Below are 25,680 nucleotides of genomic sequence, written 5' to 3'. Positions count from 1 at the left end.
AAATTACAGCTTAAAATAAATATTATTGTTAACTGTCGCTAGAATAATAGATCTGATTTATTGGGATAACATTATGGGATGGGCATGAGTCGGGTTTGTGGTCTACCCTACTCGACCAGGGAATAAGGGGTCCTCCACCCGAGACCCGACCCGACCCGACCCGATCAAAATAAAATTTCATCCTATCCGAACCTGACCCGACCCCATTTAATTTTTTATTTAATAAAAACATAACCTGACCCGACCCAATAACAAAAACATTAATTCTCCAGAATATCCAAAATGCATATTATCCTCCAACTGCAGCAATCACTACAACTGACCTGCCAAAGTTCAATTGTTATCCTATGAATTATTCATTTGTTATTGGAAATGTAATTGTACTTCACTTTATTTATCTAAATAAAATTGTGAATAATAATATTTAATAGTTATAATATTAATTGTATTTTACGAGTCAATTCAATTTTTAAAAGTTACGTTTACTATTGATTTTGAACTATTTTAAGATAAGATGCACTTGGTAACTAATTGATTTTAAATCAAGTTACAAGATTAATGTGCTAGATATTTTAACATTTCTTTATAATTTTTTATTAAATTTCTATTAAGTTTTGAATGCGCTAGATATAAATACATTATTTGTAATAAATACGATTAATGAGAATATCTTATTGAAAGGGGAAAAAAAAGGAATTGTTATAACTAATATCAAATAAAAAGCAACAATTAACCGAAAGAAGTTGATCAATAATCTAATCTAGGTATTCTAAACGAAGATCAAACTTTTTCATCCATTTCATGGCTTGGGAAAGCATTGTCGTCGTCTACATACTTGCCCCAATAAGGGTGGTTCTCCCAAACAATGAACATTTCTTCAATGGGGACTCCCTTTGTCTCGGGCAATAACTTATAGATGAAAATGCTCATACCCACCACACAGAATGCAAAGAATATAAACAGTCCGAACTTCAAGTTGCAAAGCATAGCCGTAAAGACTTGAGCAATGGCGAATGTGAAGATCATGTTGACTGCCACCGTAATACTTTGAGCAGCGGGACGGATTTCAAGTGGGAATATCTCACTAGGAACCAACCAGCCCAAAGGACCCCATGAATATGCAAAACGGCTATGTAGAAACACATTGCTACCACAACGACAACGGAGAACCAAAGTGGAAGTTGACCCGGATTCCCATTCGTACCGAATTTGGAAGCGATTGAAATAGTCATCACAAGCTAGGCAGAGAAGAGAAAAAGAATGAATTTAGCAAGCAAAATCAAAATGCTTAAGTGTTGGTGAATGGAAATAGTGATTATTACCTGGCAAAGAAACATTTGAAGGCCACCGGAGAGGAAAAGAGTCCTCCTTCCGTACTTGTCGACGGTGGCAATGGAAACAAGTGTTGCACAAAAGTTAACGATGCTAGTGATGAGTGCGGACATAAGGGAAGCGTTGTTGCCAAACCCCATGCTCTTGAACAAAACAGGAGCGTAAAACACGAACACGTTCATCCCGGTTAATTGTTGGAACAAGGGAATCAAGATTGCAAAGGTGAGCTGAGGCCTGTACTTTCTGCTTACAATATCTCTCCAAGGGCTTTGAACCAACTTGGCTGCCTCACTGGCCTTTGCCAAATCTTTGAACTCTTCATCAACATTTTCGATGCCACGGATCTTTCTCAGAAGATCTTTAGCCTCCACCAATTTGTTGCGTTCGAGCAACGAGTTGGGCGAGTCCGAGAGGAAGAGACAACCAATGGAAAATATCAAACCAGGGACGACGGCTCCACCCAAGCTTACTCGCCAACCCCATCCACCTTCGATCTTAGCAGTGAAGTAGTTCAACAAGTTGGCAACTAATATACCAATGGTGATTGACAATTGGAACATAATGTTCAAAGCTCCTCGGTATTTGAAGGGAGCTATCTCAGATAAGTAGATCGGAACAGACTGCAAGTAAAATTCAGATATAAACAAAAACATATACGATACCCAGAAACAAAACAAAACAAAAACTATGGTGATAAGTACCTGATTGGCAAATCCAATGCCAAAACCCAGCAACACACGGCCAATAATAAGCATGGGTACGCTTCTAGCAAAGCCGTTGAGAATGGCGCCGATGGTGAAAAGTAAACCTCCGAACATCATCGTCTTCTTCCTCCCAAGTCCTCGGGTTATCCGAGATGCTGTCATGGATGAGAGAAGAGCAGCCAAATATAACGAAGATGTAAACAACGTTAATATTTGGCTGTCAAACTTACAGTATTGATCGTCCGAAGGTTGGACAGATACTTGTTTCCTATAAACATTCGGGAAGAACTTTTCTAGAAAAGGATCCATGGATGTAACTCCACCTGCAAAATTTATCAGTTCGCCATTAATATTCCAAACAATCTTTAATGATAAAAGAAAAAGCAAAGAGAGAATGTTTGTTTACCAGAAATCCCAAGATCATAACCAAAGATTAATCCACCCGAAGCCGCAACAGAGCAAGCGAAAAAGACCTTTGAAGTAAAATTTCCATCGTAGCGTTTTCCCGCACCGGAAGAGATGCCTCCACCGACGGCCATTCTAATAGCTGAGAAGAAAAGGAAATCGCACTGGCACCAAAGGCGTGAGGTAAGTAGAAAGATTATGATAAAAACTTTGGTTCTGTTTAATCTGTATATAACGTATATGTAATCCTATTTCAACGCTTACTCCTAATAATACTACAACAAAAACTCTATCCATTCATGTCAATATTAACTTCTAAAACATGATTATATTGACGTTAGGACTTTGATTTTCTTTGTACCTATATTTTACTCTAACTATTCACGTTAGCTATATTAATTATTATTACTATTTCCCTCAATAATATATTTCATTTAAAAATATTGCAGGATGAAGACATTCTTACTGTCTTAGAATTTAGGTAAAGTTTAATTAATTTTCTCTTTTAATATTTTAATTTCATTAATTCAATAATAATTTGTTAATTTAATTTAATATTTCACTTTATCAGAATTAAATGATTTTTTAAAGTTATAAAATTAATTTTTCCTATCGTATAGATATAGTATTTTGATTATTTAACTATTATTATCATGATTGGTATGTTTATTATATAATAAATCTTTAATAATATTATAAATTATTCTAAATTTATGTGATCATTATTAGTAGGAACAAATCATGATGCATTGATTTAATATTTTACTTTCGAACCAATTAAATAATTTTTTAAAGTTATAAAATTAATTTCTAAATCATTTTAGTTCTTCTATCCAAAGAAAAACAAAATTACTAAAATTCAATATACAAATAGCTTATTTTTATAATATAAATATTTTTTATTTATGATTTAAAATTAAAATATTTTTGAATATATGATATCTTTTATAGAACACTATAAACGAATTATCATTCAAATACATATATTACTATTTTTTTCTAATTCAATAAAAACATTATATTTATAATCAAACCATTGTCACAAAACTATGTGATGAGTAGCGACGGGCATAGGAGGGGTAGAACCAGATTTCTGGTCAACCCGACCCAATTCGATCTAAAAATTATACATCCTCCACCGGAATTTGACCTGACCCGAAAATATACACCCTCCACTCGACCCGAACTGAAATAAATATTTATTAAAAAAATTATTTTTATTCAATACAAATAGGGATTTAATTAAAAAATAATATATAGAGGGGCGGTATTTCAATTATCCCTAAATATAAAGGTAAAATTATATGTTTCTCTCGCGTCGGATATTTTTCACCCTAAACTCGAACCTAAACCGTCTCGAATATAACCTTTAAAAAAATTCAAACCAACCCAAACCCATATTTTATTAAAAAAATCCGATCAGATCGGGTCGGGTCAGAACCTATCGGGGTCCTATGCTCATCCCTAGTGACGAGACACTAGAGCCGGAAGTGTGTCTCAACTGTGTATTATCCGATACCAGTAATGTTTCAGACATGACACATTCGATCATGTTTTGCATGTATTTTTTATTGGCAAAGCAATTTTATTAGAAAACAAAATACAACGAACTTGGTTATATGCCTCGTTAAAAAATTCTCTAATCCCTAGTATATATAACCATGCAAAGAAGGAAACACCAAAAATCCCTTACACCAACAACACAACAATCACCTAACACAGACCAAAGAAAGAACCAATCGAGAAGAACTCCTGAAATTCCAAACCCAAATACAAGAAAATTAAACTACGACTAAGCCAATTACTAGCTCTTTTACTCAACTACCTAAGTATGATCTATTAAACCACCAACAACAAAAAAAAGTGGTTTACATTCGATAGAACCACTCAACAACCAAATCAGACATATCCTCAAAAGAACAAAACAGGTAGCCACAGCCCACAACATACAAACTCCAACAAAGGGTCCATGAAGCCAAGGGACCAAAACTGGACCAAACAACTTCCAATGATGGATAAAACACGCCTAACAATTGGGCACAACTTTGACCTTGAATAAAATTACGCAAACAACCAGACAACCAACACAAAAGAAAGGAGACTAACAAGAACGAACAAAACTACCACCATGCCTTGAAAATTTCAAGCCTCGAAATACCATCATTAGCCTACCAATCAAATCATAAATATCGCAAACCACACATTCTGTAACCATAGGAAAAAATATGCCACTAGCTAATCCAAAACTCCATCCAGTACCCAGATCAACCCACCAAATTAGAGGACGAACTAAGTGGACAACAAGAAGGCAAATCAACTCTTTGGACTCTCGAAGCAACACAACATGATAACAATAAGACTTATATAAAAACTTGGAAAAACATCATCTTCCTCATAATAAATCTGACCCTAATCAGAATCGCACCAAAGAAGAGATTGATTGTCAATTCCAGATTTACGGATGCCAAAGGCCTGAACGCTACGGTTAGAGGCTATACAATGAAACTAACAAAATCTCCAAAACCTAAAAAAACTTCAAAACATGCTAATAGAATGAACCTCAAATCTAGAAATTAACTAAAAGCCACAAATAAAGAAATCATTTTCTTAGATTAAGTAGTAAATATCCCAAAATATCTATAGCTTCCTTCTTTGACACTTGCAACAACACCCTCTCAACCTTAAGTTTCTTCAAAAGTATCCTAAACCCTAAGGATTTTACATCTACCCTTCCAAGATAGAATATAATTTCAAAACTATTCTTTAAGCCATGTTAACACCAAAACTTTAAAGATCAAATGCAAACCTTATCTAACAATGCTAATTCCTTCATTACCTCTGACTCATCACCTATTATTTGAATCCTTAATTTTTTTCCTAAGGATAGAGTCATCTCAACCTCTTTATATGTCGTCGACCACTTTCTTTTGATATATAAATCAAAAAGTGATCATCCTAAAAGTTTAAAAGACTCCAAATCTTCTTTCTTCAACTTATGTTTATTGAGAGATCGATCCCTTTTCCTTTTATTTGTAACCGATAAAATATAATCTTGAAATTTTAGAAGAAACTCGTACCTCTTACCTTATTTTGGCCGCACTAATTCTAGAAAAAAAGCTTGATACTTGTTCCTCTTACAAAAAAACTTCCCTTTATTATTATTCTCTAGGTCTTCATTCAATTTTTTTTGTTCTAAAAGAAGGCCCATAAATCGAGAATCTTCTATGGCCGTTGAAGAGATTGAGCTATGTTAGAATTTGACTCGAATTTAAAGTGGCACAAATTAATTAATATATAATTATTGAGAAAATAGGAAACCCAGTTTGATTAAAAGTAGAAAACTTTATTAAAGTAGATTTATACTTTATTTAGTTTTCCTTTTTAATCAAGTATCTATACCTATAAATAGATACTAAGTGTCAGGGTTCGATATCAAGTTCTTTTCTTTCACCAAAATCCTCTTATATTTTCTTCTTTCATATTAGTAAAATTCTTCTCCTCTGCCCGTGGTTTTTCCATTTTGGGTTTTCCACGTAAATCCTGATATTCTTTTTTTTCATTTTCGATCGTGTTTATTTGTCTGTTGATAATTAAAATTCCAATATTATAAAAAAAATGGTATCAGAGCTTCGAGTTCAAGATTATTGTAACAATGAAATATGATATTCCGTTGTTAGATCGAAACATCAGGTTCTTGTTATGACAGGTGAAGATTAGTGATCTTATTGCATAGATAGATCTCGACGATAGAGTAGAAGAATTTGATGAGAAGCCGGTAACACAATGGATGAATGAGGAAAAGCGTAAGGATCATAAGGCTTTTTCTTAGATTTGTTTACACTTATCAAATCAAATTTTTCATGATGTGTTGAAAAACAAAGATGCATCTTGGTGGGTGAAATTGGAAGAAATTGAAAAATTCAAGGACTGATTTGGGAAATTATTGTCTATGATTTATTAGAAAAGATGAAAAGCTGGAAGGACATTAAGGTCTTTTAGCAAGAAAATAATTTAAAATTTATTTTAAAAGGGTTATATATAAGATGTGGGGAAATAGAGGAAAAGAAAAAGAAAAGTCTAGAAACTTGGCTTTCTCTTATTCTCTTCCACCGTATGCTTCCATGGCTAAGGTAAGTTAATTGAAGTTGGTTAATTATTTTATTTTTGATATGGTTTTTGTTCTTTGGATAATATAGAAGCTTAATAAGTCTTAAAGATGAGTTGAAACTAAGATATGGATGAATTAATGGTGAATTAGTAAAATGAGTTTTTAAGGGAATTGTTAGAAAATGATGAATTATTGGATTCTAAAGAAATATTTGACTTGTCATAGGTGTAAATAAGAAATTTGAAGTGTTAAAAAGGCTTGAGAACATGTTTGAAAAATTGGTATGATTTTTAGTTTCAAGAGTTTTATGGAAAAATTAAGGTGTTAAAGGGTTTTAATGGATATAAGTTAATGGTAATAAGTGTAAATGAGTTTAAAGGCATGAATGGAGTTTAAAGTAGGAGATTTAAGTGAAGTTGGGTAATTTTTGAAGTGAAATAGATGAATTATAGGTAAGGGTATCAGTATTGAAAGAATAATATTGATACTATAAGGTTAAAATTTAAGGAAAGAATATGAATACGATGAACATTATCGATATTGATTGAAGTAGTATCGATACTGATGTGAATGTATCGATACCAAGAGTAAGGAATCGACACTATAATTGAAATATGATTTCCAGAATGTCAAAATGGTATCTGTACTGAAGTGGGTATCGGTACCATACAAGAGAAGTATCAGTACTATGGGTAGAGTACCAATACTATTCAGTCAAAATGTTAATTAGGTGTTTCATTTCGCTTAAGTAATGGAAGCAAATGTTGAACAAAGTGAAGTATAAAGTTGGGGAGTTAAAGTGAAAAAGAGGTTTTTAGGACTTAAGTGAGGAAAAGGTGAGTGTATTTTTATTTATATTTTTAAAGTATAGAATGAGGAAGACTTGTGAAGTGTCAACCTTATAATTTGGAAAGAAACTGTTTTCAAATTGTTTTATATTATATATGTTTTCACTGTTTTGCTAAATGATTTCTTTGAATGATTTTGGGTATGAATTACCCAACTATTGAATTACACCATTATATGAGTATCTGGTTTATATGAATAAATAAATGTTTGAAATAATGATATGGGAAATACTATACATACATATATATATATATATGAATATGTTCGATGTGAATAAATGATGTGAAATGAAATACTATGAGAATAAGCTTTATGTGAATATGTATTAAGAGACCTTAGTCTATGTGGAATTATTCTACGCAAATGTGATCTATGTAAATAAAAGATAATTTTAAATAATGATATGCTAAATAACGATATTGAATAAACCCAAAGTATATGTATGAGAATTAGAGGTATAGTTAGCATTCCAAGAGTCAAGGGTTTTACGCGGTCCTTCGAGACAAATTCTATGTGGCACTTCATGTAACATCGCAAATCAAGGCTAGTGACTAAATTGCAAATTTGGAAAATTATGTGCTTGATTTTGAAATAAGTTAAAAGTTTATGGACTTAATTGATAATTTTATTCAAGAGGATTGATTGGTAAATATGAAAATATTGAAGGGAAAAATAGTTATTTGACTACCAAGATAAATTTTTTTGGGCTATATATGTTACACGTGGGGTGAGTATAAGGAAAAAAATAGTTCCAAAATTCTCTTCATCTTCTTCTTTCTTCAAAACGTGGAACCAAGCTTGATAAGGTGAGTTCTTTGGTTAGTTAATTATTCCTTGAATTCAAGTTGGGTTTATGATTATTGAGTGCTAATTAAGCCTAAGGAAGGCTTAAGGTAGCTTAAAAACAAGGAATGAAAGAGTTAGGAGAGATTAAAAGTAAGGAGTTTTTAAATGAAATTTTGATGAAGAGTTGATAAGTTAAATTGGAAGTTAAATTTGACTTGTCATCAATCTAATTAATAGATATGAAGTGATAGAATTGGATTTAGAACAAGTGGAAAAATTGGTATGATTCTTGAAGTTCATGTAGAGGATAGGATTTTGAGATTTAAGATATGATAAATGAGTACAAATGAACTTAAGTATGTGTATTTGAGTTTAGTATATGAAAGGGGTTGATATATGGCACAATTGAGCTAGAATGTTGTGATTTTTATGCTCAAAATGTAATTCTGGGCTAGGGTGTATCGGTACCCATTCAACAGGTACCGATACATCAGAAGTAAAATGCAGAAAGATATACAGAGGGTATAGATACCTAGGCAGTGTATTGATACCCCCTTAAAATGAAAACATCAAATGTAATTTGGGTATCGATACACAGACAGTGTACCGATACCTCAGTTGAGGGATGTATCGATACCTTATAGAGTGTATCAATACCTATGTTAAACAAGGAATGAAATTAGTCTTTCCTTTAGTGTAGGAAATGAAAGATTAGAATATGTCATATAGAATATTGATATGTATAATGTATGGTTATGTAGATACCAATCGAAAGAAAGTCCATATCAGTCGACAAGTATTGGGCATCGAAGAAAAGATAAGAGAAATATATTAACTAGTGAGGCCAGGTGAGTGCACATTATTTAGTATATGATGTTTAGTGGGAAAATAATACTTGCGACAAGTCTATTTCCAATAGTTAAATGCATGAATTCATAGATAGAAGTATGAGTTTACGATAATTTATATGTGTGCATGAATATATGTGTTGACATGTTATTATGTATGGTACATGATTTGTATAAGTACATGTTAGTGTGATAAGTTATGTGAAGCAATACAAATAATCTATATGATTCTATAAGAATAGGAAATAAACTATGAGATAAGGAGATAACGAATGAAATGAACATGTGACATAGGTTATAAGCTAAGGAATTAATTGATATAAATATATGTGAATACATGATAATATGATGTAAGTTAAGTTATGTCATACTAGACTATGAAACTGTATGAAAAGATATGAACTATACGATATGACATTGTGAACATACGAGAAAGCATATAAGAGATAATGTATTATGTGATATATGTGAGGTATGGAAAATATATGTGAACAAGATATGACAATAATATACATGGATACGAACACAAAAGAAGTGTTATAAGCTAAGTGACATATGATTGTGAAATCATATGATAAGTGAAATGTACATGTGAATATGTGAAACAATATGAAAGAGAATGCCCATGTTATATAATATGAGAGCTATAGGTATAGTTGGCATGCTAAGAGTCGAGGGTTACCTATGTCTTTCAAGACATATGGATAGTTTACCTATGTCCTTCGGGATATATCGACAGGTTACCTATGTTATTCGGAACATATGGATAGGTCCTTTGGGACACAAATTTCATATGCCACTTAGTGGATTTTATACAAGTTGTGGTGACAACATATGTGTGAATAACCTCATAGTACTCGCATACCTTGAGTTCTCAATAATGTACATGGGCTAATAAAGAGATAATCATGAATACAATGTATGTAATATATATTGATGTGTGATATGATTTGTATAAAATGATATATGTGTGTTATGAGTTATTACATAAGTTATAAGAATGGATTATAAGATATATGATATGAACATAAGAGATTATACGAATAAGAGATAATAAATATGAATGATAGTGTATGAGTATGATAGAAACATAAATGAAAATGTGTGTGTGTGTATGTATGCATGTATGCATGTATGCATGTATGCATGTATGCATGTATGCATGTATGCATGTATGCATGCATGTATGTATGTATGTATGTATCTATGTATGTATGTATGCATGTATGCATGTATGCATGTATGCATGTATGCATGCATGTATGCATGTATGCATGTATGCATGCATGTATGCATGCATGTATGCATGTATGCATGTATGCATATGTATGTATGTATGTATGTATGCATGTATGCATGTATGCATATATATGTATGTATGTATGTATGCATATGCATATATGCATGTATGCATGTATGCATGTATGTATGCATGTATGTATGTATGTATGTATGTATGTATGTATGTATGCATGTATATATGTATGTATGTATGCATGTATGCATGCATGCATGTATGCATGTATGCATGTATGCATGCATGCATGTATGCATGTATGCATGTATGCATGTATATGAAAAGTATATGAGTTGCATGGTATGATATCATAAAGTCATGCATGGTTATGATATAAATTACATTAGATTTGTTTTTATGCCTCACTAAGTCCTAGACTTAGCGTGTGATTGTTTCACACGTAGGTTCCGGAAATCAAGAAGAGAAGCTAAAAGGAGCAAGACAGGTCAATCACTCCTTTATGAAGTTCAGATCAGAAAAGAATATTAATCGTGTGTACCTTGTTATATTTAATTGGCATGTACTAAGAAAATTGTATTGAATATGCTCGGATAGGTTTTGTAAAAACAAATGTTTTAATTAATGAAAATTTTTTATCTTCCTGAATTATGGATTTGAAACTTTTACCAATTTGTAAAGAAAACGTTTTGAAAAGTCAATGTGACACCTCGGCTTTGTATTCGGGTTGGATACAGGTTGGGGGTGTTATACTTCGATACAAATTATGTGAGCAGTGGTGACTGTATTAGTGCACTCAATGTACTCACATACCTTAAGTTCTCAGCAATATACGTTGGGCTAATTAAATAAATGGATAGAAATTAAACAACTTGATATGAAGTGAAAAGTGTATAAGAGTATATGTAGTTATATGAAATGTAAATTGATTATAAGTTGAACAGTGAATAAAAGTTTACTATATTTATAGGAAACATAAATTGATTTTCATAGTAAGTATTTTTCTCTGAAATGTTTAAATAAATGTTTTATTGTTTATTTTACTCATAATGCCTCACTAAGTCATAGAATTAATGTGTCTAATTTAAGATGTTTGATAGGATTTTTCGAACACTTGGTAATGTGAGACATGTTCCAGATTTGAGTAGAAATCTAATTTCGTTAGGTGCTCTAGATTCAAAAGGGTACAAGTTCTCCAGTGAAGGTGGAGCTATGACTTTCATAAAGTCTCACATTACCAAGTGTTCGAAAAATCCTATCAAACATCTTAATCTTGATTGTGCCAATACCTGTGACTTTACAAGAGACATTAATTCCCAAAAATATATCTCCTATATATACAACTTTATATGTCGAAAACCAGTTACGACTAGGACACATATGAAAACTACTACTAGAGTCAAGTATCCTTTCATCACTTGTTATAAAGTTTTCGTCAGCCGCAACTAGGAGTTCTCATCATCGTACTTCTCTACTATATCGACCTCACCAGATTTCCCAGAGTTCTGCTCTTCAGCTTCTCTTTTGATTTTATTTTTCAACTTGTAACACTCTGATTTAACATGACTTGTTTTACAATAATGAAAAGTTTTACCTTGGTTGGAAGATTTTGATATACCTCTTCGAATATTATCAGTAGAACGCTCATCTTTTCTCCCACGGTCTGAGCTAGTCGATTCATGCATCACGAGACAATATGTCTGAGGCTCAAAACCAGATACAAGATGTTTCTTCTTGTCAAACAAGTGCAAGCCATTGTAAAATTATTCAAGAGTGAGTGTTTCGTGATTGTACAAGATTTTATCTCTAGACAACGAGTAGGAAGAAGACATCAAACATAGGAAGATCAATCCTAAGTCTTCTTGATCATACTTCACTTCTAAAGTCTCTAGATCAGATATTGTTTCCTTGAATGTGGCCACCTGCTCTTCAAGAGACGAATATTCCGCCAACTTAAGCGAATAAAGACGCTACTTTAGGTGTAACTTGTTGGTCAATGATTTGTGCATGCAAAGTTTGTAACACCCCCGACCCGAATACTCATACGAGATGTCACATTGACTTTTCAACTCTTTGACTCTTTGAAAATCTAACTAAAATTTAACTTTGGAAAATGAAAACATATTTACAAAACATATAAGAGCATCTACAATTTAAACATTTTTAGTACATGCCAATAACATTTCAAATACAAAACACATATAATTCACAATCTCTCTTATCTGGTAATCTTCTCAATGATGTTATTCTGCCCTTACTTTTTCGGGTTACTCATCGAATCTCTATGACCCTATATGTGAAAACAATCACACATTAATTCTATGACTTAGTGAGGCATTATGAGTAAAATAAACAATAAAACATTTATTTAAACATTTCAGAGAAAAATACTTACTATGAAAATCAATTTATGTTTCCTATAAATATAGTAAACTTTTATTCACTGTTCAACTTATAATCAATTTACATTTCATATAACTACATATACTCTTATACACTTTTCACTTCATATCAAGTTGTTTAATTTCTATCCATTTATTTAATTAGCCCAACGTATATTGCTGAGAACTTAAGGTATGTGAGTACATTGAGTGCACTAATACAGTCACCACTGCTCACATAATTTGTATCGAAGTATAACACCCCCAACCTGTATCCAACCCGAATACAAAGCCGAGGTGTCACATTGACTTTTCAAAACGTTTTCTTTACAAATTGGTAAAAGTTTCAAATCCATAATTCAGGAAGATAAACAATTTTCATTAATTAAAACATTTGTTTTTACAAAACCTATCCGAGCATATTCAATACAATTTTCTTAGTACATGCCAATTAAATATAACAAGGTACACACGATTAATATTCTTTTCTGATCTGAACTTCATAAAGGAGTGATTGACCTGTCTTGCTCCTCTTAGCTTCTCTTCTTGATTTCCGGAACCTACGTGTGAAACAATCACACGCTAAGTCTAGGACTTAGTGAGGCATAAAAACAAATCTAATGTAATTTATATTCACTAACCATGCATGACTATTTTATGATATCATAACCATGCAACTCATATACTTTTCATATAAAAAATACATGCATACATGCATACATGCATACATGCATACATGCATACATGCATACATGCATACATGCATGCATGCATACATGCATGCATGCATACATGCATGCATGCATACATGCATACATGCATACATGCATACATACATGCATGCATGCATGCATACATGCATGCAAGCATGCATGCATACATACATACATGCATGCATGCATACATGCATGCATGCATACATACATACATACATACATACATACATACATACATACATACATACATACATACATACATACATACATACATACATACATACATACATACATACATACATACATACATACATACATGCATACATGCATACATGCATATATGCATATGCATACATACATACATACATACATACATATGCATACATGCATACATGCATACATACATACATACATACATATGCATACATGCATGCATACATGCATGCATGCATGCATGCATACATGCATACATGCATACATGCATACATGCATACATGCATACATGCATACATACATACATATATACATACATACATACATACATACATGCATACATGCATACATGCATACATGCATACATGCATACATGCATACATGCATACATGCATACATGCATACATACACACACACATTTTCATTTATGTTTCTATCATACTCATACACTATTATCATTCATATTTATTATCTCTTATTCGTATAATCTCTTATGTTCATATCATATATCTTATAATCCATTCTTATAACTTATGTAATAACTCATAACACACATATATCATTTTATACAAATCATATCACACATCAATATATATTACATACATTGTATTCATGATTATCTCTTTATTAGCCCATGTACATTATTGAGAACTCAAGGTATGCGAGTACTATGAGGTTATTCACACATATGTTGTCACCACAACTTGTATAAAATCCACTAAGTGGCATATGAAATCTGTGTCCCAAAGGACCTATCCATATGTTCCGAATAACATAGGTAACCTGTCGATATATCCCGAAGGACATAGGTAAACTGTCCATATGTCTTGAAAGACATAGGTAACCCTTGACTCTTAGCATGCCAACTATACCTATAGCTCTCATATTATATAACATGGGCATTCTCTTTCATATTGTTTCACATATTCACATGTACATTTCACTTATCATATGATTTCACAATCATATGTCACTTAGCTTATAACACTTCTTTTGTGTTCGTATCCATGTATATTATTGTCATATCTTGTTCACATATATTTTCCATACCTCACATATATCACATAATACATTATCTCTTATATGCTTTCTCGTATGTTCACAATGTCATATCGTATAGTTCATATCTTTTCATACAGTTTCATAGTCTAGTATGACATAACTTAACTTACATCATATTATCATGTATTCACATATATTTATATCAATTAATTCCTTAGCTTATAACCTATGTCACATGTTCATTTCATTCGTTATCTCCTTATCTCATAGTTTATTTCCTATTCTTATAGAATCATATAGATTATTTGTATTGCTTCACATAACTTATCACACTAACATGTACTTATACAAATCATGTACCATACATAATAACATGTCAACACATATATTCATGCACACATATAAATTATCGTAAACTCATACTTCTATCTATGAATTCATGCATTTAACTATTGGAAATAGACTTGTCGCAAGTATTATTTTCCCACTAAACATCATATACTAAATAATGTGCACTCACCTGGCCTCACTAGTTAATATATTTCTCTTATCTTTTCTTCGATGCCCAATACTTGTCGACTGATATGGACTTTCTTTCGATTGGTATCTACATAACCATACATTATACATATCAATATTCTATATGACATATTCTAATCTTTCATTTCCTACACTAAAGGAAAGACTAATTTCATTCCTTGTTTAACATAGGTATTGATACACTCTATAAGGTATCGATACATCCCTCAACTGAGGTATCGGTACACTGTCTGTGTATCGATACCCAAATTACATTTGATGTTTTCATTTTAAGGGGGTATCAATACACTGCCTAGGTATCTATACCCTCTGTATATCTTTCTGCATTTTACTTCTGATGTATCGGTACCTGTTGAATGGGTACCGATACACCCTAGCCCAGAATTACATTTTGAGCATAAAAATCACAACATTCTAGCTCAATTGTGCCATATATCAACCCCTTTCATATACTAAACTCAAATACACATACTTAAGTTCATTTGTACTCATTTATCATATCTTAAATCTCAAAATCCTATCCTCTACATGAACTTCAAGAATCATACCAATTTTTCCACTTGTTCTAAATCCAATTCTATCACTTCATATCTATTAATTAGATTGATGACAAGTCAAATTTAACTTCCAATTTAACTTATCAACTCTTCATCAAAATTTCATTTAAAAACTCCTTACTTTTAATCTCTCCTAACTCTTTCATTCCTTGTTTTTAAGCTACCTTAAGCCTTCCTTAGGCTTAATTAGCACTCAATAATCATAAACCCAACTTGAATTCAAGGAATAATTAACTAACCAAAGAACTCACCTTATCAAGCTTGGTTCCACGTTTTGAAGAAAGAAGAAGATGAAGAGAATTTTGGAACTATTTTTTTCCTTATACTCACCCCACGTGTAACATATAGCCCAAAAAATTTATCTTGGTAGTCAAATAACTATTTTTCCCTTCAATATTTTCATATTTACCAATCAATCCTCTTGAATAAAATTATCAATTAAGTCCATAAACTTTTAACTTATTTCAAAATCAAGCACATAATTTTCCAAATTTGCAATTTAGTCACTAGCCTTGTTGCGATGTTACATGAAGTGCCACATAGAATTTGTCTCGAAGGACCGCGTAAAACCCTTGACTCTTGGAATGCTAACTATACCTCTAATTCTCATACATATACTTTGGGTTTATTCAATATCGTTATTTAGCATATCATTATTTAAAATTATCTTTTATTTACATAGATCACATTTGCGTAGAATAATTCCACATAGACTAAGGTCTCTTAATACATATTCACATAAAGCTTATTCTCATAGTATTTCATTTCACATCATTTATTCACATCGAACTTATTCATATAATATATATATATATGTATGTATAGTATTTCCCATATCATTATTTCAAACATTTATTTATTCATATAAACCAGATACTCATATAATGGTGTAATTCAATAGTTGGGTAATTCATACCCAAAATCATTCAAAGAAATCATTTAGCAAAACAGTGAAAACATATATAATATAAAACAATTTGAAAACAGTTTCTTTCCAAATTATAAGGTTGACACTTCACAAGTCTTCCTCATTCTATACTTTAAAAAATAAATAAAAATACACTCACCTTTTCCTCACTTAAGTCCTAAAAACCTCTTTTTCACTTTAACTCCCCAACTTTATACTTCACTTTGTTCAACATTTTCTTCCATTACTTAAGCGAAATGAAACACCTAATTAACATTTTGACTGAATAGTATTGGTACTCTACCCATAGTACCGATACTTCTCTTGTATGGTACCGATACCCACTTCAGTACAGATACCATTTTGACATTCTGGAAATCATATTTCAATTATAGTGTCGATTCCTTACTCTTGGTATCGATACATTCACATCAGTATCGATACTACTTCAATCAATATCGATAATGTTCATTGTATTCATATTCTTTCCTTAAATTTTAACCTTATAGTATCAATATTATTCTTTTAATACTGATACCCTTACCTATAATTCATCTATTTCACTTCAAAAATTACCCAACTTCACTTAAATCTCCTACTTTAAACTCCATTCATGCCTTTAAACTCATTTACACTTATTACCATTAACTTATATCCATTAAAACCCTTTAACACCTTAATTTTTCCATAAAACTCTTGAAACTAAAAATCATACCAATTTTTCAAACATGTTCTCAAGCCTTTTTAACACTTCAAATTTCTTATTTACACCTATGACAAGTCAAATATTTCTTTAGAATCCAATAATTCATCATTTTCTAACAATTCCCTTAAAAACTCATTTTACTAATTCACCATTAATTCATCCATATCTTAGTTTCAACTCATTTAAGACTTATTAAGCTTCTATATTATCCAAAGAACAAAACCATATCAAAAATAAAGAATTAACCAACTTCAATTAACTTACCTTAGCCATGGAAGCATACGGTGGAAGAGAATAAGAGAAAGCCAAGTTTCTAGACTTTTCTTTTTCTTTTCCTCTATTTCCCCACATCTTATATATAACCCTTTTAAAATAAATTTTAAATTATTTTCTTGCTAAAAGACCTTAATGTCCTTCCAGCTTTTCATCTTTTCTAATAAATCATAGACAATAATTTCCCAAATCAGTCCTTGAATTTTTCAATTTCTTCCAATTTCACCCACCAAGATGCATCTTTGTTTTTCAACACATCATGAAAAATTTGATTTGATAAGTGTAAACAAATCTAAGAAAAAGCCTTATGATCCTTACGCTTTTCCTCATTCATCCATTGTGTTACCGGCTTCTCATCAAATTCTTCTACTCTATCGTCGAGATCTATCTATGCAATAAGATCACTAATCTTCACCTGTCATAACAAGAACCTGATGTTTCGATCTAACAACGGAATATCATATTTCATTGTTGCAATAATCTTGAACTCGAAGCTCTGATACCATTTTTTTTATAATATTGGAATTTTAATTATCAACAGACAAATAAACACGATCGAAAATGAAAAAAAGAATATCAGGATTTACGTGGAAAACCCAAAATGGAAAAACCACGGGCAGAGGAGAAGAATTTTACTAATATGAAAGAAGAAAATATAAGAGGATTTTGGTGAAAGAAAAGAACTTGATATCGAACCCTGACACTTAGTATCTATTTATAGGTATAGATACTTGATTAAAAAGGAAAACTAAATAAAGTATAAATCTACTTTAATAAAGTTTTCTACTTTTAATCAAACTGGGTTTCCTATTTTCTCAATAATTATATATTAATTAATTTGTGCCACTTTAAATTCGAGTCAAATTCTAACATAGCTCAATCTCTTCAACGGCCATAGAAGATTCTCGATTTATGGGCCTTCTTTTAGAACAAAAAAAATTGAATGAAGACCTAGAGAATAATAATAAAGGGAAGTTTTTTTTGTAAGAGGAACAAGTATCAAGCTTTTTTTCTAGAATTAGTGCGGCCAACATAAGGTAAGAGGTACGAGTTTCTTCTAAAATTTCAAGATTATATTTTATCGGTTACAAATAAAAGGAAAAGGGATCGATCTCTCAATAAACATAAGTTGAAGAAAGAAGATTTGGAGTCTTTTAAACTTTTAGGATGATCACTTTTTGATTTATATATCAAAAGAAAGTGGTCGACGACATATAAAGAGGTTGAGATGACTCTATCCTTAGGAAAAAAATTAAGGATTCAAAATAATAGGTGATGAGTCAGAGGTAATGAAGGAATTAGCATTGTTAGATAAGGTTTGCATTTGATCTTTAAAGTTTTGGTGTTAACATGGCTTAAAGAATAGTTTTGAAATTATATTCTATCTTGGAAGGGTAGATGTAAAATCCTTAGGGTTTAGGATACTTTTGAAGAAACTTAAGGTTGAGAGGGTGTTGTTGCAAGTGTCAAAGAAGGAAGCTATAGATATTTTGGGATATTTACTACTTAATCTAAGAAAAATGATTTCTTTATTTGTGGCTTTTAGTTAATTTCTAGATTTGAGGTTCATTCCATTAGCATGTTTTGAAGTTTTTTTTAGGTTTTGGAGATTTTGTTAGTTTCATTGTATAGCCTCTAACCGTAGCGTTCAGGCCTTTGGCATCCGTAAATCTGGAATTGACAATCAATCTCTTCTTTGGTGCGATTCTGATTAGGGTCAGATTTATTATGAGGAAGATGATGTTTTTCCAAGTTTTTATATAAGTCTTATTGTTATCATGTTGTGTTGCTTCGAGAGTCCAAAGAGTTGATTTGCCTTCTTGTTGTCCACTTAGTTCGTCCACTAATTTGGTGGGTTGATCTGGGTACTGGATGGAGTTTTGGATTAGCTAGTGGCATATTTTTTTCCTATGGTTACAGAATGTGTGGTTTGCGATATTTATGATTTGATTGGTAGGCTAATGATGGTATTTCGAGGCTTGAAATTTTCAAGGCATGGTGGTAGTTTTGTTCGTTCTTGTTAGTCTCCTTTCTTTTGTGTTGGTTGTCTGGTTGTTTGCGTAATTTTATTCAAGGTCAAAGTTGTGCCCAATTGTTAGGCGTGTTTTATCCATCATTGGAAGTTGTTTGGTCCAGTTTTGGTCCCTTGGCTTCATGGACCCTTTGTTGGAGTTTGTATGTTGTGGGCTGTGGCTACCTGTTTTGTTCTTTTGAGGATATGTCTGATTTGGTTGTTGAGTGGTTCTATCGAATGTAAACCACTTTTTTTTTGTTGTTGGTGGTTTAATAGATCATACTTAGGTAGTTGAGTAAAAGAGTTAGTAATTGGCTTAGTCGTAGTTTAATTTTCTTGTATTTGGGTTTGGAATTTCAGGAGTTCTTCTCGATTGGTTCTTTCTTTGGTCTGTGTTAGGTGATTGTTGTGTTGTTGGTGTAAGGGATTTTTGGTGTTTCCTTCTTTGCATGGTTATATGTACTAGGGATTAGAGAATTTTTTAACGAGGCATATAACCAAGTTCGTTGTATTTTGTTTTCTAATAAAATTGCTTTGCCAATAAAAAATACATGCAAAACATGATCGAATGTGTCATGTCTGAAACATTACTGGTATCGGATAATACACAGTTGAGACACACTTCCGGCTCTAGTGTCTCGTCACTAGGGATGAGCATAGGACCCCGATAGGTTCTGACCCGACCCGATCTGATCGGATTTTTTTAATAAAAATATGGGTTTGGGTTGGTTTGAATTTTTTTAAAGGTTATATTCGAGACGGTTTAGGTTCGAGTTTAGGGTGAAAAATATCCGACGCGAGAGAAACATATAATTTTACCTTTATATTTAGGGATAATTGAAATACCGCCCCTCTATATATTATTATTTTTTAATTAAATCCCTATTTGTATTGAATAAAAATAATTTTTTTAATAAATATATTATTTCAGTTCGGGTCGAGTGGAGGGTGTATATTTTCGGGTCAGGTCAAATTCCGGTGGAGGATGTATAATTTTTAGATCGAATTGGGTCGGGTTGACCAGAAATCTGGTTCTACCCCTCCTATGCCCGTCGCTACTCATCACATAGTTTTGTGACAATGGTTTGATTATAAATATAATGTTTTTATTGAATTAGAAAAAAATAGTAATATATGTATTTGAATGATAATTCGTTTATAGTGTTCTATAAAAGATATCATATATTCAAAAATATTTTAATTTTAAATCATAAATAAAAAATATTTATATATTATAAAAATAAGCTATTTGTATATTGAATTTTAGTAATTTTGTTTTTCTTTGGATAGAAGAACTAAAATGATTTAGAAATTAATTTTATAACTTTAAAAAATTATTTAATTGGTTCGAAAGTAAAATATTAAATCAATGCATCATGATTTGTTCCTACTAATAATGATCACATAAATTTAGAATAATTTATAATATTATTAAAGATTTTATTATATAATAAACATACCAATCATGATAATAATAGTTAAATAATCAAAATACTATATCTATACGATAGGAAAAAATTAATTTTATAACTTTAAAAAATCATTTAATTCTGATAAAGTGAAATATTAAATTAAATTAACAAATTATTATTGAATTAATGAAATTAAAATATTAAAAGAGAAAATTAATTAAACTTTACCTAAATTCTAAGACAGTAAGAATGTCTTCATCCTGCAATATTTTTAAATGAAATATATTATTGAGGGAAATAGTAATAATAATTAATATAGCTAACGTGAATAGTTAGAGTAAAATATAGGTACAAAGAAAATCAAAGTCCTAACGTCAATATAATCATGTTTTAGAAGTTAATATTGACATGAATGGATAGAGTTTTTGTTGTAGTATTATTAGGAGTAAGCGTTGAAATAGGATTACATATACGTTATATATACAGATTAAACAGAACCAAAGTTTTTATCATAATCTTTCTACTTACCTCACGCCTTTGGTGCCAGTGCGATTTCCTTTTCTTCTCAGCTATTAGAATGGCCGTCGTGGAGGCATCTCTTCCGGTGCGGGAAAACGCTACGATGGAAATTTTACTTCAAAGGTCTTTTTCGCTTGCTCTGTTGCGGCTTCGGGTGGATTAATCTTTGGTTATGATCTTGGGATTTCTGGTAAACAAACATTCTCTCTTTGCTTTTTCTTTTATCATTAAAGATTGTTTGGAATATTAATGGCGAACTGATAAATTTTGCAGGTGGAGTTACATCCATGGATCCTTTTCTAGAAAAGTTCTTCCCGAATGTTTATAGGAAACAAGTATCTGTCCAACCTTCGGACGATCAATACTGTAAGTTTGACAGCCAAATATTAACGTTGTTTACATCTTCGTTATATTTGGCTGCTCTTCTCTCATCCATGACAGCATCTCGGATAACCCGAGGACTTGGGAGGAAGAAGACGATGATGTTCGGAGGTTTACTTTTCACCATCGGCGCCATTCTCAACGGCTTTGCTAGAAGCGTACCCATGCTTATTATTGGCCGTGTGTTGCTGGGTTTTGGCATTGGATTTGCCAATCAGGTACTTATCACCATAGTTTTTGTTTGTTTTGTTTCTGGGTATCGTATATGTTTTTGTTTATATCTGAATTTTACTTGCAGTCTGTTCCGATCTACTTATCTGAGATAGCTCCCTTCAAATACCGAGGAGCTTTGAACATTATGTTCCAATTGTCAATCACCATTGGTATATTAGTTGCCAACTTGTTGAACTACTTCACTGCTAAGATCGAAGGTGGATGGGGTTGGCGAGTAAGCTTGGGTGGAGCCGTCGTCCCTGGTTTGATATTTTCCATTGGTTGTCTCTTCCTCTCGGACTCGCCCAACTCGTTGCTCGAACGCAACAAATTGGTGGAGGCTAAAGATCTTCTGAGAAAGATCCGTGGCATCGAAAATGTTGATGAAGAGTTCAAAGATTTGGCAAAGGCCAGTGAGGCAGCCAAGTTGGTTCAAAGCCCTTGGAGAGATATTGTAAGCAGAAAGTACAGGCCTCAGCTCACCTTTGCAATCTTGATTCCCTTGTTCCAACAATTAACCGGGATGAACGTGTTCGTGTTTTACGCTCCTGTTTTGTTCAAGAGCATGGGGTTTGGCAACAACGCTTCCCTTATGTCCGCACTCATCACTAGCATCGTTAACTTTTGTGCAACACTTGTTTCCATTGCCACCGTCGACAAGTACGGAAGGAGGACTCTTTTCCTCTCCGGTGGCCTTCAAATGTTTCTTTGCCAGGTAATAATCACTATTTCCATTCACCAACACTTAAGCATTTGATTTTGCTTGCTAAATTCATTCTTTTCTCTTCTCTGCCTAGCTTGTGATGACTATTTCAATCGCTTCCAAATTCGGTACGAATGGGAATCCGGGTCAACTTCCACTTTGGTTCTCCGTTGTCGTTGTGGTAGCAATGTGTTTCTACATAGCCGGTTTTGCATATTCATGGGGTCCTTTGGGCTGGTTGGTTCCTAGTGAGATATTCCCACTTGAAATCCGTCCCGCTGCTCAAAGTATTACGGTGGCAGTCAACATGATCTTCACATTCGCCATTGCTCAAGTCTTTACGGCTATGCTTTGCAACTTGAAGTTCGGACTGTTTATATTCTTTGCATTCTGTGTGGTGGGTATGAGCATTTTCATCTATAAGTTATTGCCCGAGACAAAGGGAGTCCCCATTGAAGAAATGTTCATTGTTTGGGAGAACCACCCTTATTGGGGCAAGCATGTAGACGACGACAATGCTTTCCCAAGCCATGAAATGGATGAAAAAGTTTGATCTTCGTTTAGAATACCTAGATTAGATTATTGATCAACTTCTTTCGGTTAATTGTTGCTTTTTATTTGATATTAGTTATAACAATTCCTTTTTTTCCCCTTTCAATAAGATATTCTCATTAATCGTATTTATTACAAATAATGTATTTATATCTAGCGCATTCAAAACTTAATAGAAATTCAATAAAAATTTATAAAGAATTGTTAAAATATCTAGCACATTAATCTTGTAACTTGATTTAAAATCAATTAGTTACCAAGTGCCTCTTATCTTAAAATAGTTCAAAATCAATAGTATATCGTAACATACAATTAATATTATAATTATTAAATTTGATTATTCACAGTTTTATTTAGATAAATAAAATAAAATATAGTTACAATTCCAATAACAAATGAATAATTCATATGATAACAATTGAACTTTGGCAGGTCCAGGTGATTTGTTAAACCCAAAATCAATCGACATCTAACTACGATAATCAAGTCTATTCATCTTACCAACCTACAAATAATCATCATGTCTCTAGGTCTAACACTAGCATTGAGGGTCACTACAAATCTCTAGGCCAAAATTGAGAAAATGACTGAACACCCTAGCCTACACTCATTTCCCTCATGAATACAAAAGATGTTGATACCAACCAATTCTCGTTCAATCATCGATTGTAACTCTCCGCTCAAACTAAAAGGTGTGAACCATTAGCGGCCTACATAACCAAATTGTTCCCATCAAGAATTAGGATTAAATTAATTTAATGAGAATCTGAACCAAACCAAATTTTAGTTAATGAGCAAAACAATAAATTCTCACACTGTTGCATATAAGTTTCATTTGGAAGGAATTTAACATATTCGACTTTCAGACTTTTGAGTCAACCAAATAATCATATATGTATCTACCGATATATTATATTGATGATATCTACAGAAAAATCAAAATGTTATCCCAATAAATCACATCTATTATTCTAATGAAAGTTAACAATATTATCTGTTTTAAGTTGTAATCGAGCTGAAACGAGCATATATAGTGATAAACTCGAATTTGAGCTTAATTCAAAACTCCATAAAGATGGTTATCCAATCCATAAATCAAGAAGGAGAAACATGATCTCAGCAACATCAAACAAATGTTTAGCCTCAACAGATCCGCACGCGCCAGCCTGGCGGATACATAAGCGTTCTTATATTCCGAAGCCTCCATCTTCGTCAATCCATCCTAAGGCATTCTCGAGGCCGAAAACATCCTGTCTTTGCACATCTTTGTGAATTTCATTAATCAAACGCTATGTTCATCGTTAAGGTCTCGAGTCGAGCTCGAATTCAAGTCGAATTAACCCAAATCGAGTATTCACTAAATCAAATTCTAACAACTCATAAAATGTTGAACTCATTAAAAACCCCATACGATACTAGTGCCAACGACTGAGTCCAAGCTTTTTCTAGGCTTGGATTTAGTCTTCACATCGACATGGTTATCATAAGTGCCAACTTTGCTAACAAATGTTTCACCACGAGCAATATCATGTACGGCACGATCTCGATCATCAATTATAGTTATATCTTCAAATTCATTATGTTCACAAAATTGAACTTTTTTCTGGTTCACATAACCGTTCTAACCATGATTATTTTGTTCAACAACATTATTTGAACCGTGAATGTGACACCCATTGCATTATCTAAAACTGTTGAACCCTATAGATCATAAAACTTGGCAGACTTTCTCTGCCCTTTTAACAAAACAAGAGAGTCTATGCAAATTTTCATAGCTCCACCTTCACTGGAGAACTTGTACCCTTTTGAATCTAGAGCACCTAAAGAAATTAGATTTCTACTCAAATCTGGAACATGTCTCACATTACCAAGTGTTCGAACAATCCTATCAATCATCTTAATATTGATTGTGCCAATACCTGCGACTTTACAAGAGACATTATTTCCCAAAAATATATCACCTGTAGATATAACATTATACGTCAAAAACCAGTCTCGATTAGGATACATATGAAAACTACTACTAGAGTCAAGTATCCTTTCATCACTTGTTATAAAGTTTTCAACAGCCGCAACTAGGAGTTCTACGTCATTGTACTTCTCTACTATACCGACCCCACCAGATTTCACAGAGTTATGCTCTTCAGATTCTTTTTTGATTTTATTTTGCAACTTGTAACACTCCGATTTAACATGACCTTTCTTTTTACAATAATGAAAAGTTTTACCTTGGTTGGAAGATTTTGATATTCCCCTTCCAATATTATCAGTAGAACGCTCACTTTTTCTCCCACTGTTTGAGCT

The 25,680-nt window shown here is 32.4% G+C and overlaps 1 protein-coding gene and 1 pseudogene across 1 annotated transcript; one reads left to right on the top strand and one right to left on the bottom strand.

Annotated features, from left to right (window-relative positions):
- Positions 1-780: 780 nt before the first annotated feature.
- On the bottom strand, positions 781-2,575 carry LOC120184513 (annotated as a pseudogene).
- A 16,296-nt stretch (positions 2,576-18,871) lies between these two features.
- On the top strand, positions 18,872-23,377 carry LOC120184512 (sugar carrier protein C-like). Its single transcript, XM_039188950.1, has 5 exons — positions 18,872-18,898; positions 21,585-21,717; positions 21,801-22,126; positions 22,207-22,836; positions 22,919-23,377. The coding sequence occupies exons 1-5, from the start codon at positions 18,872-18,874 to the stop codon at positions 23,375-23,377; spliced, it is 1,575 nt and encodes a 524-aa protein (XP_039044881.1).
- The last annotated feature ends 2,303 nt before the right edge of the window (positions 23,378-25,680 follow it).

Source organism: Hibiscus syriacus, unplaced genomic scaffold, assembly GCF_006381635.1.
Source record: "Hibiscus syriacus cultivar Baekdansim isolate YM2019G1 unplaced genomic scaffold, ASM638163v2 tig00112921_pilon, whole genome shotgun sequence".
Taxonomy (NCBI): Eukaryota; Viridiplantae; Streptophyta; class Magnoliopsida; order Malvales; family Malvaceae; genus Hibiscus; species Hibiscus syriacus.
Note: the sequence above shows the minus strand (reverse complement) of the source record. Positions and strands in the feature narration are given on the sequence as shown.